The sequence below is a fragment of the Triturus cristatus genome, chromosome 7 (assembly GCF_964204655.1).
Source record: "Triturus cristatus chromosome 7, aTriCri1.1, whole genome shotgun sequence".
NCBI lineage: Eukaryota > Metazoa > Chordata > Amphibia > Caudata > Salamandridae > Triturus > Triturus cristatus.
In genome coordinates this window covers 1097917839-1097933470 of record NC_140590.1, presented here as the reverse complement: position 1 = coordinate 1097933470, position 15632 = coordinate 1097917839, and the positions used below count along the sequence as shown (strand labels likewise).

At 40.4% G+C, this 15632-nt stretch overlaps 1 protein-coding gene across 1 annotated transcript in view; it reads left to right on the top strand.

Moving 5' to 3' along the window:
• The first annotated feature begins 403 nt into the window (after positions 1-403).
• Positions 404-15632, top strand: part of LOC146811153 (uncharacterized) — a 224270-nt gene continuing 209041 nt past the window's right edge. Inside the window, exons 1-2 of the mRNA XM_085618217.1 lie at positions 404-518; positions 3507-3592. Of these exons, the coding sequence (XP_085474343.1) occupies positions 470-518; positions 3507-3592 (135 nt within the window). The 5' untranslated portion in view covers positions 404-469. The remainder of the gene's footprint in view (positions 519-3506; positions 3593-15632) is intronic.

Sequence of the window (15632 nt, the reverse complement as noted above, 5' to 3'; positions counted from 1 at the left end):
TTGTAGAACCTTTGCAATCAGTGATAGTGTTTAGCCCGGTAAACCATGGTTATGCATCCTTCCCACTGCAATGATGATATAAAGAAAATTGCAAAAAAGAAGAAAATTAAACAACATGCAAAGGAGATCGTTTGTTGGTGTAAATATAAATGTCCGCCTAGGCTTATGTGTCCTGTTCTTTAGAACAAAAAACAGAGACCTGACAATTAGAGTTTTTAGCTCCTCCCTTTGGATGGAACCTGAGAATGAAGGTGGAGAGAAACTGGCACCTGTTGAGTCAACATTGATTGATCCCACGGCCAAGAATCAAACTGGTTCAATTGTCACGTGACCTGACATCAGACCTGCTGGGAGGAGACTGACTGGTCGCTTCCAGTATAAAGAGAGGAGCTCTGGGCTGAGTGAGACACCTTGAGATTGAACCTTGTGCACTCCAGATCGCATCTCGATACCCAGCCATCTCTCAGCCATGAAGATCGCTCTCGCTTTTCTGTTGGTGGCAGTCAGCTGCCCCCTTGGTGAGTGTCCATTCTATGCTCAGGGAGTGGGGTGAGAGAATGTGGTTTTGAATGGAACTGTATTTAAAAAAAATAACTTCTATAAAATTCTTAAGCACACCTCCAGGACTCAATAATATCTGTGAAAGCGGGGGTCATCGAGAGCCCCACAGTTAGAATAATATATACAATGTCTGCTTGGAGCAGTCTATACACCACTATAACTGAATACCAACTGCAGAGGTCCAACTTCAGCTCAGAACTGACTCATTGTTGGAAGTTCACCGAGTATTTCAAGAAGGACCATAATACTACTTCACTCTCCTCATTTGAAGCCTTAGGCTCGCATCACACTCTTTACGGACACTATTTGAGGCACCTTTTGTTTGGGGCGGCTATTATACCTCTGCTGTGGGGCGGAAACCAGGTTGTCTGTCACTTCTTAGTGCAGAGGCCCCTGCTGAGAGAAATGCTCCGTTTCCGGAAGGCCAGCCGGTCCTCCTGTTTAACCCAATGACACACGCTTTTTCTTAGTTGTTTTTTTAAAACATTACTTTCCTTATAGCCTCCAGCTCCTAGCTGTCACTTCTGTGACACACAGAGTATTAGTGCTGCAAGAGCGTTGAAGCAACTTGTGCTGACACGGGCGCTTTTCACCTTAAAATTATACTTTGTGAGGAACTGGTGTCCCGTGTTGTGGCAACGGCTTTCAACTCCCTCACAAGGGTGGTTATTCCAGTAATTGCAGTGTCATGATTACATCGAGTCATCCAAGATTTACTTTTACTTCTCCTTCGTTTCATAATAAGCCACTGCTTCTTATATTCTTATTTATAATGATCAATAAATCCGACCCTTCTTTCTTTATTTTTCCCAACAAACACATACAGACATACCATGTTTGCTTGATGGCTTTATTTTTAAAAGTAAATAGGAAGCTCGTTAGTTTCTTCTCTTATATGTTTCTTTACATGTTGGAGTTCTCGTGTTTAATGTTCCATACCCTCTGGACTTTACGTTATCATAACTGATAGGGGAGTGTGGCAGGAGGGTGAGAGTTAGGGTGGGGATTGTGAAAGTGCATTGTTATTTAACCCTCTCTTACTTTATACGTTTGCTGAACATTCTCAAGTGATTTTTTTTAACAATTTGGTGACAGTATTCTAAATCTAGTTTCGAAATCCACTCTGGAATCATTCCTTCTCAATCACTCTTTTAGGCGTTTGCCAAGCACACGCTAAAACGATTAGACTTTTTATGATCCAGAGATACATTGATTGCTTCAGGACTTTCCAGCAAACCGATTGTAATCAAGAGTCGCCAAGAAAACATACAATACGCTTCATTTAAGAAATAAGCAACAATGTAAGCAAGATAGCTTCCCACAAGCCCAAGCAAATAAAAATCATGAGGCAGGTTGGCAGTCTATTCCTGGAAGTCACCAAAACTATGTCTGAGGCCAGCTAACAGGTTTGAAATGAAAGACAGTGGAAAGCTCAGAGGGTTTGCTGTGGAGGAGGTATCTCGGTAGCTACATCCTAGGTTCTCATGGAGGCCAAACATGAGGTACTGGTTGAGCCGATAGGAAGACTTTTTCGAGGTACCTTTACAGATGGTTAAAGTGCTGGAGAGGACACATATGGGGCCTGATGGAACATGTAATGGTATACAAGTGAATATGCAAATTAGTAACAATAGGTTTGCCTTGAATGGAAAGTTAAATATTAGAAGAAAAAAAGGAGGATTATATTGTAGAACGTGCAACCAGTTACGTCATTAAGCAGGAGCTGCAATTGACTGATAAAAACACACAACAAACAAATGTGATTGCTGCCATAATAAAAACACGTAGATAGATTGCAATTGCTTTTTCTTTCGACAGCCTTAAAATAGTTGCTGACGGGTCGTCAGAGTAACAAACAGAAAGCATTTTCGTTACAACTTCCTTAGGAGTGGTTAAAGTATGTTAGGCGGCCTGAATTTAAGAGCAATGCCAACGTATCAGGGTCAAGCACGAGGCAACAGAACCATGAAAACTCCGATTCCTGGGTTTGCCACTAGCAACAATAGTGTTTAGCCTATGTAGCATGTGCTATCCAGGGTGGGACGCATTGCACACCTCGTTTAGTTTGGGGTGCCAAGGCATGCAATCACTACTATAGGCATTTTATTGACCTTCCTTGAGGCATGTCCTTCAATGGTAACTGGGCACTGTCGCTCTCCTATTGGAGAACTTTGGGACACGTTTTTGCCACGGCTCCTCCTCCTTCTCCTCACCTCCATCATTAATCACTCCAGCAAAGCAGCCCCAGCAGGTGGCGCCTTTCTAGCCCGTCTCCTCAAGCACAAATCCAATCGCCCAAAGAGCCCTGAGTAAGACGAAATGGCAAGGTTGATATTTTTCCTAATGTATTCTCCCATAGTACATTATGTCTTTTTACGCAATTGTGAGTTGCCCCATCTAAGTATATTAATCATTGTAATGCTCCATTTTTGATTATTTCAAAATCATCCAATGGTGTGGGCTGCATAATAAACAGCAAATTTAGTGAAACGCAGATTATAATTTCAAGCCTCCTTTACATTAAAAACATTTTACATGGAATGACGGTGCCAAATACATTTGTTACCCCCCCCCCTTCGTAATCTCTGCCCTAAAATCTTCCTAAAACCTTTCATGCATTGGTCACCCTTTAGAAGCATTACATGCAAGGTGGACAGACACATCTTCAGGCCCCAGACACATAGAACAACCAGACCCATGTACAGCACCCCACAGAGCCGCCACTTATGAAGAATACACAGCACTTCAACACAGGGCCCCAAATGTAAAACACATTCTCACTCATGAAACATTGCAGTCATTTTGGCACCTCGAATAAGACATGTGGTAATTACAGGTGAGAAAGAGGAAACCACAGAAGGAAACACATTCTTCATTGTTATTTGTAAAACGGATTTCTGTTTGTGATTGCGCTAATTATGTGTTTTCCCTCTCTGTTATTCTAGATGTGTCTTCTCAATTAATTGGTGGTCTGGATATACCTGTTGTCGGTGACCTCCTCGGTAAAATCAATGAATGTCTCAGTTTATTGGTATGAAATTTTAATTAAAATTTTATTTTAAAAAACATTCTTCTACTTTTAAACTGTTGACCTACATTTTTGGAAATTAAATATTTATTACTTTTTTGACAACCTGAAGTATTCCTGCAAGTGTTTGGGGATGGGTGCGGGGATAAGTACCTGATTGGCCTTCACGACAGGTGCACTGGAGGAATATCCTTTGGGAGGGGGGTGCTATACTGCTCTGGGCCGTATGAGTATTCTAGTAGTTTGGACTGGGAAATTACTGGTGCCACCAATACGGGACCTAGTAATCCTCGATTTGCAAACTCAGGGTGAGTTTAAAATAAGACAGGAGGCACCTGGAGAAGAGAGACGTGGCAGGTCTCTGTCTGCTAGCAATAGCAACAAATAAGTCCACACATCTACTGCAATAGTACGGGAACTAGTCATGCTCCCTCCTGCCTCCTCTCAATAGATGTCATTTAGGGGTCACCATGGGTAGCAACTGCAACTCCTGGCTTGCCACTTGCAACTCCTGGCACTGTCTTTGTGATCCCTGGCCTCAGACGTGACAAAGTCAGTGGCAAGAATTCCTACATTCCTTATTTTCTGTCCATTAATAGTTAATAATATTCTATTATTTACTATTAGTTTAATAAAAAATGGTGCACACTCTGGACCTTTGGTGGTAGCTGTGGGAAGTGCAAAATGGTTTTAAATGTATGTTGTGTGAGTGCTTGCGAGTGAGAGTATTCTTAAGGGAGATAGTTTGTGTGAGAGTGCGTGTGTATGTGTAAGTGCGTGTGGATGTGTAAGCATGTGAGTGTGAGTAAATATGAGTGAAAATCATTGATTAGGTGAAACTGATGGCCAGATTTACTATTCTTTGACAAAAGGCAACTCTGCACCAGAGTTTCTCGATGCCTTGCGTCAAAGGGTGAGAGAAAAATTGTGCCCTATCTATTGAGATATGGTGCCTTTTTACTCTCCAACACACACACCCTTGCACCAAAATGCATGGGTGTGTGTTCTCTGAAACATAGGTTTTATACTGAAAGGTGACCCTTCCAGTACAAAACTATGCTTTAAGGCTTGTCACACTTTGTATGTATGCTGTACAGTGTAGCACATATAAACTATTTCTCCTTCTTAAAACTGCCTCAAGGAGGAATACGTGTTTGGTGCAAGTTCCTGTCTGTTTATAGATAAGGGTTTGTGTCAAACCTATTTCAATGCCCTCTTGATGCAAAATAATGCAAAGAAGCGTAACATTGTGTTACTTTGGGATATTACCCATCACAAATCCAGGATTCTGTTGGATAATACATCCTCCCCAACAATTTGTTCTATATTTGTGTCACAATCCTGACACAAAAGATCATATACCTGCCCCTGACTGTATGAGTGAGAGAGAAAGAGTGAGATTAAAATGTAATACAAGTGAGTGACCATAAATAAAAATGAGGGTAAAGGAGTGTAAGAGAGGGTGCGTGAGGATGAATGAGTGTAAGTGAGAGAATGGGTATGAACGTGCGAATGAGTGTGGAAGACAAGGCAAAATACTGTTCCTAGCACACTTGCAGCAATTCGTAGCGTGGCAGACACCCTTGACAAAATACTTCCACTGGCACACTGTGGGGGTAATTCTTGGTATAAAGGGCACGAATGGAAAATTTGCTGGTACTAGAAATGATTCATGGCACAGAGGGCATCCATTGAAAAGTACTAGCATACTTGAGGAAATGCTTGGCATATGTACACCAGTTGCATAATGCTGGTACTAGCACACTGAGGGGACATTTGGCATAATGGTGGACAACCTGACATATGGAAGGGTGACAAAAGCTGGTTCTGACATACTGAGGACTTTTTTTACATAAGGGTTATCTATGGTATTTGGACGGCATACATTACTTAATTTTAAAACTGGCATATTTTATGTTATTTTTTATATAAGGGGGTAGTCATTGAATATGGGGCATCTATGACAAAATGCTGGCCTGGGCACAATGGAGGTCATTTTTTACTTATAGGGGGCACCCATACTATATTTGGGATTTGCCCACAATGAAAGAATTTGAATATTTTGTATGGGCCCTTTCTGCACCTATGGCATTTTAGCAAACTTATGTGGAAATTGTTTTTAAAAAAGCGTGGTTTTACCTATGCTTTTCAAAATGTTCTAAGAGGGAGAAGCCTGCTAGAAACGGACTGCATTATTCACTTTCCTCGCTCGCTTTAAGTTAGGGCTAGTATCATGCCCCAGAACTTTCAAAGATAGATCAAGCCATCAGCATCATAAATATAGGTGGTATCTAAAATAGACATTTATCGTTATTCTGTTAAACTAATAATCCAATTATAATGGCACTTCCACGAGGTCACGTGTTGTGATGTTAGTATCACATGACATGTCTTCCTGGAAATAATCAGGGTCAAGGGTCATATAATGTCACTTCCTGTGATTTCATTAAGAGCAAAGGGGATGTGATGTCACTTCTGCTATCCCTAGCATTTTGATAAATCAACACGCATGCTCCTTTCCCTCATATATCCCCTGCACCAAATCCTCCATCCCCTTCAGCAACATTCCCAGGTACTGCCAAAGCCCAGGGATGAACAATGTCTTCCCTAACATGTGACTCGTGCAGTGGCAGAGCCCAAGCCTGACACAAGACTATCTACTCCCTGCATGCTGTGCCTATGCCACCCTCCCCAGTCTGCAGGAACAGCTGAGTGCTGCAAACAGAAACCTTTTTTTTTGAGTTTAAAGAAAATGTTATTGGGTAGGAGCTTAGGATACATCAGTAATACAATACATTATATAATAATAGGAAAATGGAAAATATGTTGTAGACAACAAAGAAAAGAAAATAGGCAGGAAGGGAGGTAAAAGCAGGAAATAAACATATCTTATATTGATACAACTAAAATAATATACAAATATAACTTATATAAAATATTCAACTCACTGCTACAAATCCAATCCTATATTGATAATAAGAACAGACTGTAATAATAGTTAATTAACAATACTCTAAGGAGGTTTGGAAACTTCTTCTATACTTGGAATATGGGACGGTATTGATTGAGCAGACATATTTAGAAAATTAGTCACAGGTAACCATAACAAGTCACGCTTAATGGCAAGAGTAATCGGGTGAACATAAGCTCTATCCAATCTGTGATTATAACAAACACCATACCACCAGGCTTGAAAAGAGACATTTAAAGCATTTTTCCATGATTTAGTAATTTGTTGAAAGGCAACAGCAAGAAGCAAGTCAATGATAAGGGTATTAAGGGAAGTGGAAGAGGACCAAACTTCCGCAACACTACCTAGAAAAATATGAGAAAAAGAAAAAAGGATATGCGTGTGATAAATGTTGTTAATTTGACGCCATACTGTAAACCAAAACTGGTGTATAACTGGACATGTAAATAACATATGTTTAAGATCTGCAACAGGAGCTGGACAGGACCAGCAGGTAGAGGGAATGAGAGGGTTAATCTGATGCAATTTGGCCGGAGTGATTAAAAGTCTATTATATATGAAGAATAACGTTTGAGTAATAGTTGCTGCCCTAGAAGACTTCCTTATTTTGATCCAAATTTTATCCCACACTGACACGGAGAAGGATGTGCCTAAGTCAGACTCCCAGCGGAATTCTACAATGGACTTATCACGATTGTGACCAATGGTTCTCAATTTATTATACATTTGAGAAGCTGAAGTGGATAATTTCAAAAACGAAATTTGTACAGAAGAAGGGTTAATCTGCGTGGAAGAAGCCATAAGCTTATCATAAGAACTTTGAGCAGCTAGGGTTAATAATGTATATTTAGAATGATAAGAAGAGGGAAGTGAATATCGCATTTGCATTGTTGAAAAGGGATACAAGTATCACCTAGAAAGAGTTGATGAGTCCACTTAAGACCAAGATTGAACCAATCTTTCCAAAAAAGAGTCCTATTTTTAAACTTAATGTGGTTATTATACCAAATTGGGGATTGTAGAAAGCGATCTCGGTCATCTAGACCATCCAGCATAAGAGGGTGAAGAATTTTGCGAGAATGTTTAAGAATAGGGAGAGAAAATTTTTGAGGGGTATTGGATATGGAGAAAAATTCCTCAAAAGAAAGAGGGTGAATGAGATAAGATTCAATGTCTACCCACAAAGGTAAAGATAATGAGTCCGTCGCATTCTGTGATAGTAATGAAGAGGAGTTCTTAAGAAAGAAGGAAGTATGTTATGACGCAAAATAAAATTATAGGAACCAACATCATTTTTACAGAATCTAGCCTACCCCACCAAGATAAAAATAAAGGATGCCATTGGGATGTAGAATTAAATAAAGTTGACTGGAGGTTCTTAAGATTGAGTGATACAGTATCTTTAATAGAATGAGTAAACCATAGGCCTAAATATTTAATCTTAGTAGGGCTCCAGTGAAAAGAAGAAGACACAAAATCAGCATGATAACAATATTTATTTAACTATTTAACGGTAGAATTTCACATTTGTCTACATTGAGTTTGTATCCTGAAACTGAAGAAAAAGTAGAGACCTCTGAAAGAAAAGCCGGTAGAGAGGTCTGAGGATTAGAAATAAATAAAAGTATGTCATCGGCATATGCCCAGAGTTTTAGATGCTTATCGCCATAAAAAAAAACAGTAATATTTTTGTTAGTTCGGATTTTGGATAAGAAAGGTACTAAAGCCAAAATAAATAAAAGAGGAGAAAGGGGACATCCTTGCCTAACACCTCTGAGAAGTGGGAATGAAGAGGAAACAAGGCCATTAGCTAAAATAAATGACCTTGGAAAAGAGTAAAGAAGTGAAATATAGGAACGGAATTTAGGGCCAAAACCAAACCAAGAAAGTGTTGAAAAAATAAACTGCCAATTGACCCTGTCAAAAGCTTTTTCAGCATCCAAAGCAACAGCTGCTAATGAGGAACCATGGCAGTGGGATTTACTGAGTACGTTGAAAAAGAGACGAGTGTTATCAGAGAGGTGACGACCCTTAATGAATCCACATTGTTCTCTACCTATTAATTGTGGTAAAATATTGTTTAGACGGAGCGCAAGAATCTTCGCAAAAATCTTATAATCCAGATTGATTAAGGAAAAAGGCCTGTAATTTTTGCATAAAGTATGGTCCTTATTCTCTTTAGGGAGGAGACAAATCAAAGCCTCCTGAAATGAACCCTCAGACCTCTGGGAAGATATAAAAAACAAGAATAGTTTATGCAATTTGGGAACAAGTAAGTTAGAAAAATGAGTATAAAATTCTATAGTAAAACCATCAGGTCCGGGAGCTTTCCCTTTTTTAAGTGATTGAATAGCTTTGATAATGTCTTTAGTGGATATATCACTTTCTAGAGAAGAGAAATCTACATCCAAAGGGGGAGGCGGGGTAATAGAAGCTAAATATCGATCAATGACAGATAAAGGGGGTTGAGATTCAGGAGTATATGTGTATGTATGTATGTATGTATTAGATTCTTGTTGAGCGCGACTGTCACCCCAAGGGTATCCTGGCGCTGGACCATAGGTGAGTCATCAGATAATGATTTGTAAAAGAATGTCCTCGTCTTTGTGGAGAGTAATATTAGAGGAGGATAAAATAGACTCAATTCTAGTACGTGCTTTTTTGACTTTGAGATATTTAGCAAGAAGGTTGCCAGATTTATTTTGTGCACTATAGAATTTAGCGCTGGATTTAAGTAAACATAAATTCGCAGAATTAGTAGAAATTTTATTAAAAGAAAGTTTGGCGTTAATAAGCTCCTCTAAGGTAGATTGGCTTTTTGTTAGATAATAAAGATGTTCTAGTTTTTTAATTTGCAAGTTAAGTGACAGGGATGAATGAGAGGCTGCACGCCGCTTTTGAGCAACAAAGGAGATAATAAAGTCCCTAGAGGCAGCTTTAAAGGAGTCCCAGACAAGTTGAGGAGACACCTGAGGAGATTCATTTTCTACTAAAAATAAGGTAGCAAAATCAAGAAAGTCCGGTGTGAACTTAGGGTCTAATAAAAGGGAATTATTAAATCTCCAGCATCTAGTGCCTTTAACGGGAGGAAGTAGATCTAAGCTTAAGGAAGCTGGGGCATGAGCAGAAATTAGAATAGATCCGATGTCTGAGTGAGCAATATGCTGAAGTAGAGCTTTGGAAATAAAAAGGTAATCTAATCGGGATTGCGAAGAATGAGCAGTTGAATAATAAGTGTATTCCTGTAATGTGGGGTGACAGAGCCTCCATGAGTCCACAAGAGACCTTTGAGAGATAGTGGAAGTAAATTGAGAATGCATGAGGGAAGGGACGAATCTGGAATTGGAATTCCTGTCAATAAAGGGGTCTATGATCATATTACAGTCACTACCGAAAACCAAATATTCATCATTGCATTGCATTAAAAGGGAAAGGATTTGGGGCCAAAACAGCTTATCTTGAGTAGTGGGAGCATAAATATTAAAAATTGTAATGGGAATCTTATTAATCAATAAGGAAATAAAAACCCATCTACCCTCAGAATCGTTATCCTGTCGTATGAGCTGGACATCCAAACGTTTATGACAGAGAATAGCAACGCCATTGCGTTTACCTGAACCTGGTGATGCAAAAACATGGCCTACCCAATTCCATCTTAACTTAGCTACTTCAGTAACTGGTATATGAATTTCCTGTAGTAAAGCAATGTCTCCTTTTAGGTTTGCAACATGTGACAGAACTCGCTGACGTTTGATAGGAGAACCCAAACCTTTAACATTCCAAGTTATAATATTTAACAACATTTAAATCTTATAGAAAATTAATCACAACATTTCTTTAAAAAATGTGCCATGTTTAAAAGCAAAAACAGTGTGAAATATTCAATAAAATATGAAGAAGAAAGCTGGATTGTAGAGAAATAACAGTCAGAGAGATATAAAATCATAGAATAGAGAGAATAATGAGGGAGAGAGAGAAGATGATAGAAAAAAGAAGCATAAAGAAAATTTGGAGATTGAGATGAAACCGAAAAGTGGGGAGAGAAAGAAGGAAGAAGTGAGGATAACAAGAAAAAACAAGACAGACAAAACAAAATTAGCAATCGATAAAACAGTACAATACTAGAAAAACATACCACAAAAGAACGAAAATTCTGGGGTAGGTGGAGCCACATAGGAAAGGCCAAACACCGGGTGGGAGAACGCAGGATGAGAGGCACACAGAAAGAACATCATCCAGGCGAAATGAGAACACTGAGAGTAAGGGAGCAAAGAAACCACGACCTAGTAAAAAGGAAAAAAGAAGGTAATAGTTAATGGGAAAAATTACGATAACACCAAAACTTACAATATGACTGAGACAGAAGAAATTCACAATTGTGGGGAAACAAATAACAGACATGGAACGTTTGAAACAAAAATAGTCATGACATGTTTATGATTTAGAAATGTCCATAGAGACTCCTTTACAAGAGTCCAAAAATCTTTGAAGCACAGCAGGATCTTCATAGTTGGTTGTTCTGTTGTTATAAGTCACCTTGAAAAGGCAGGGGTGAAATAAGCCATAACGAGCGTTCATGTTACGAAGGGCCGGTCTCATCTGGAAAAATTTCTTCCGACGCTCAGCAGTTATTTTGGCATAGTCTTGAGCAAAAAATAGATTGGAACCATTCCAAGAAATCCTTCCTCGCTGTTTGGCTGCCTGCAAGACTTTAAGTAGATCTGTGTATTCTAGGAAATACAGAATTACACCTCTGGGTTTCGTTGAGGAAGAAGAAGAACGGGGACTCTGGCCCAAACGGTGCGCACGTTGAATATTTAATGGCGGAGATGCTGGAAGACAAAGAAGGGTTGGAAGAAAGGATTGAAAATAGGAAATTGCGTTAGTTCCTTCAAGACCTTCTGCCAGACCATAAATGCATAGATTATTACGCCTATTACGGTTTTCTAACTGTTCAACTTGTTGCTTAAGATGTTCAACTTCTTTATGGAGAAGGGGAACTTGAACAGCGACCTCCTGAACAGACTCAACACGCCTTTCCAGACCATCAACCCTCTGCTCAGTGTGAGACCAATTATCCTCCAAGCTCTGCAAACGTAGGTTGGTTTCTTCCATATACGGTTTGAGGGCACGAATCTCTTCAAGAATAAGTTCTAACGAAAGGGGCGATGAGGAGTCAGTAGGAGAGGGCGGATTTGTTTTCCCTCGCTTTCTAGGTGTAAAGGGAGCTGAAGCTGGTATCTTGGACCCCTGCTTGGAGCCCAATCGAGACGTGGAGGGAGAGGAGCCCTTTATAGCCACAGAGTCACTGGGGATATCCTCTGCACCTTCCTGTAGAAGATTAAAGGGATTGAAATCTTCTAAAGATGCACCCTGAGGTTGTAAAGCTTCTTTACGATTAGTCCAAGATGCTGCCATGGTCTAAATCGAGAAAAAATAATCTTCAGCAGAAGTTCTAGAGAGCACAGTATAACTATATGAAGTTACTAAAGGCAGGCCAGTACACAACGCCACTTTATGAAATACACATGAGAGGATGAGACGTTGCTGACGGTTCCAAAAATTCTGCGTGGTGGCAACAGTATATAGTCCTGGAAGACTGGTGCTATGACGAATAAGACACTTCCCTAATATAGAAGACGCAAGTGTGAGGAGAGCAAATGACAAAAATTGTGACCACGAGGTTGAAAAATAATCCAATATAATAAGTCAGACAAAAACAGTTCAAAAAGGAGGTAAAAAAAAACAGTTTAAGGCAGGCCTTCCATTAAAACAGCGTCCCCTGAGGTAAAAGTGGCAGCAAACGCGAGGAGCTCGCTAAAAATGGAAACAAAATGGCGGCCGCTAGTACATTGCAGCCGATATAGAGCCAAAAGACATCCTTGAGCTCACCCTTCACCAAAAGTTGAAGTGCGTTAGATGGAGCAACACTTCATACAGCATTAGAGGCGGTTTCCGCATCCCAAGAGAAACGGAGAAAGCCTGGAAACATGCCGCTGCCTCACGTCGCCGCAGAGCTTCCGTAAACGGCGGCCATTTCCGAAGGCGCCTAAGCCACGCCCCTGCAAACAGAAACCTGATGCTAACAAGGCTCCCATTCGAAGGCAGGACAAGATGGGCAGTGCAGACAAATCTCCCCCAAGATGACTCCTATCCTGCTCTCCATCCTCCCATCTACCCACCTGCCACCACTGACCCAGATATTTACCCAAAGGCCCTGCACCTATACACCACCTGCCCCACAGGTGGCACATATATGCAGATTTGTGCTTGGTATACAAACTGTTAGGGGGTAAAACATGGATTTAGATCCTGTATTCCTGAGCCTGCATGATGTTCCCCTTTGCAGAGGAATATCTCATGTGCACAGGACATAGATGCAAGCATACTGTCCGACATTAGAGATTCCCACCCTCCTTCCCACACATCAGTTCCCTCACAGCTGAAACCATGGATGCCATAAGGATGCCTTGTGTGTTCTTCTTTAATATATCATCAGCACCATGTAAATGACAGTTTTCTTTCGACCCATTTACATCTGTTTTACTTTGGGAGCCTTATTCAAGGGCGCTCCTGCTTCCCATTTGGCTTCCTCTTCACATCTTTTGGTCCACACTTGCTTCCTATTTTGACTTTGGATGTAATGTATTTACATTACCTTATAGAATGTAGATTGTAGGGGTCTATATACCTTGGTCCTGATTCACAAAAGTAAACTTACACATCTTGTGTAACTTTACGCTTGTTTGAAGTTCATAAAAATGCATTTTATTCATAAGTTTACACGTGGTGGGGCTCCACAGTCAGGGCAGAGAACTCAGCACATAAAATGAATGTGTGTCTTATCTTTTTATGTGTGGAGTTCTCCGCCCCGAATGTGGAGTCTCCGCACTCATAAACGTATGACTAAAATATAGTTTTGGGAATTTTAAACAAACTTAAACTTACACAAGAGTGCAAGTTTAACTTTGTGAATCAGGCCTTGCATTCTTTACAAAACTAAGTAGTGGTAATGTGAAATAGTTATTTAATAAGAGAAGTAGTAAGAGATGTGCTGTGGTGAATATCCTTGTCCACAGTTGTGTAGGTATCAATAGTGCAGCTTATGCAGTTGAACCAAGGCCTTTAGATTTGATGGGCTCGAGCTACCACAATTAATGACACGGGCATCTCAATTCTTACCACAAAGCCAGGGGATGAGGGGTGCCATTTTCTTACTTTCATTAGGGCCCCTGGAAACCTCACCACTGCTTGTCTATATGTGCTGCAGGCTGAAATTAATGACCTGGAAGGGAATCCAGTGTGTTGCCTTAAAGGCCGTCAGGCAAGTTCTCTGGGGGCTATTGCAACTTAGCAAAAATGCAGATCACGTGACAATGACAAGCAATGCCTGTTTACCTTAAGAATACAGGAGCAAGATGCAACCTGGATAACAATATACAGGAGCTTAGTTTGCATTTCTTATCTCACCTACATACACAAATGAAAACTGTTTCATTGCTAGCACAGAGTGGGAACCAGCTGGACTTCATTTCTGGTAGGCATTCTGATGACAGCACCAACTCATTGATGCCCCCAGCAATTCTTGCTCCAGTGGCATCCCAAGGCAGTGTACCAGCATCACTTTGGGTTGGCTTTGAATTCTCCAATTTCTTTTTGTGAAATCTGTTTCCTTTTTCTGAGAGCTGGTTTTAGGATTCAAATTGAGCATCCCATCTTCAAAAGCTAAGCAACGGAAAACAAGATATGTCACTTAACAAATTGCCAGAAAAACTGAAATTCCAAAATGTTTTAGAATTTCTCAAGCTCTGTTTTCTGTGAAATGTGTACCCTAGAGCTGCCGGCACCTAGGCAAACCTATCAACCCTGTACATTTTTTAAAACTAGACACTAGGAGGAATCCAGGATGGGTTGACTTTTGTGGCTCTCACCAGGATATAATACCCAGAATCCCTTTCAGAGCTCAAACTTTGTCAAATATAGCACATTTTCTTCACATTTCTGTGATGGCAAGTTCTGAAATCTGCATGGATCCACAAAATTCCATGCACCTCACATTCCCCAAAGTCTCTCAATAAAAATGGGACCTCACTTGAGTGGGTAGGCAAGGTGCCCGCGGCAGGAAACAGCCAAAATGCAACGTGGACACATCACATATTTCAAGTGAACTCTTTTTTGGCTATGTGCCTAGCTGTGGATTTTGAAGCCTAACTCAGCAAGCACCTAGGGAAACCAAGCAAATCTTTATATTTTTGAAAACTAGCCACCCAGGGAAATCCAATATGGGGTGACTTGTGTGAATTTCACCAGGTTCTGTTACCCGGAATCCCTTGCAAATCTCAAACTTTGTAAAAACAAAGTTTTCTGTGATAGAAAGTTCTGGAATCGGCATGGATCTGCAAACTTCCACACACCCCACATTACACACATTCTCCCGATAAAATTGGTACCTCACTTGTGTGGGTAGGCCTAGAGCCCGTGGCAGAAAACGAATTTGACACCCAGGAGAAAAACTGATGGGGTGATGTACGTGGCTTTCAGCAGGTTCTGTTACCCAAAATTCCTTACAAACCTAAAACTTTGTGAAAAAAAACACATTTTCCTCACATTTCTGTGATAGAAAGTTCTGGAATCTTCATGGATCCACAAACTTACACACACCTAACATTTCCCAATGTCTCTCAATAATAGTGATACCTCACTTGAGTGGGTAGGCCTAGTGCCCGCAACAGGAAACGCCCCAAAACACAACGTGGACACAACACATTTTTCCAGTGAAACTGACCCATTTTTTGCAATGTGCTTAGCTATGGATTTTGTACTCTAGCACCCGCGACACCTAGGGAAACCTTTCAAACCTATACATTTTTTAAGACTAGACACCCATGGGAATCCAGGATGGGGTGACTTGTGTGACTCTCACCAGGTTCTGTTACCCAGAATACCGTGCAAACCTTAAAATGTGTCAAAAATAGCACATTTTCCTCATATTTCTGTGATGGAAAGTTCTGGAATCTGCATGGATCTACAAACTTCCATGCTTCCCTTATTCCCAACATTCTCTCCATAAAA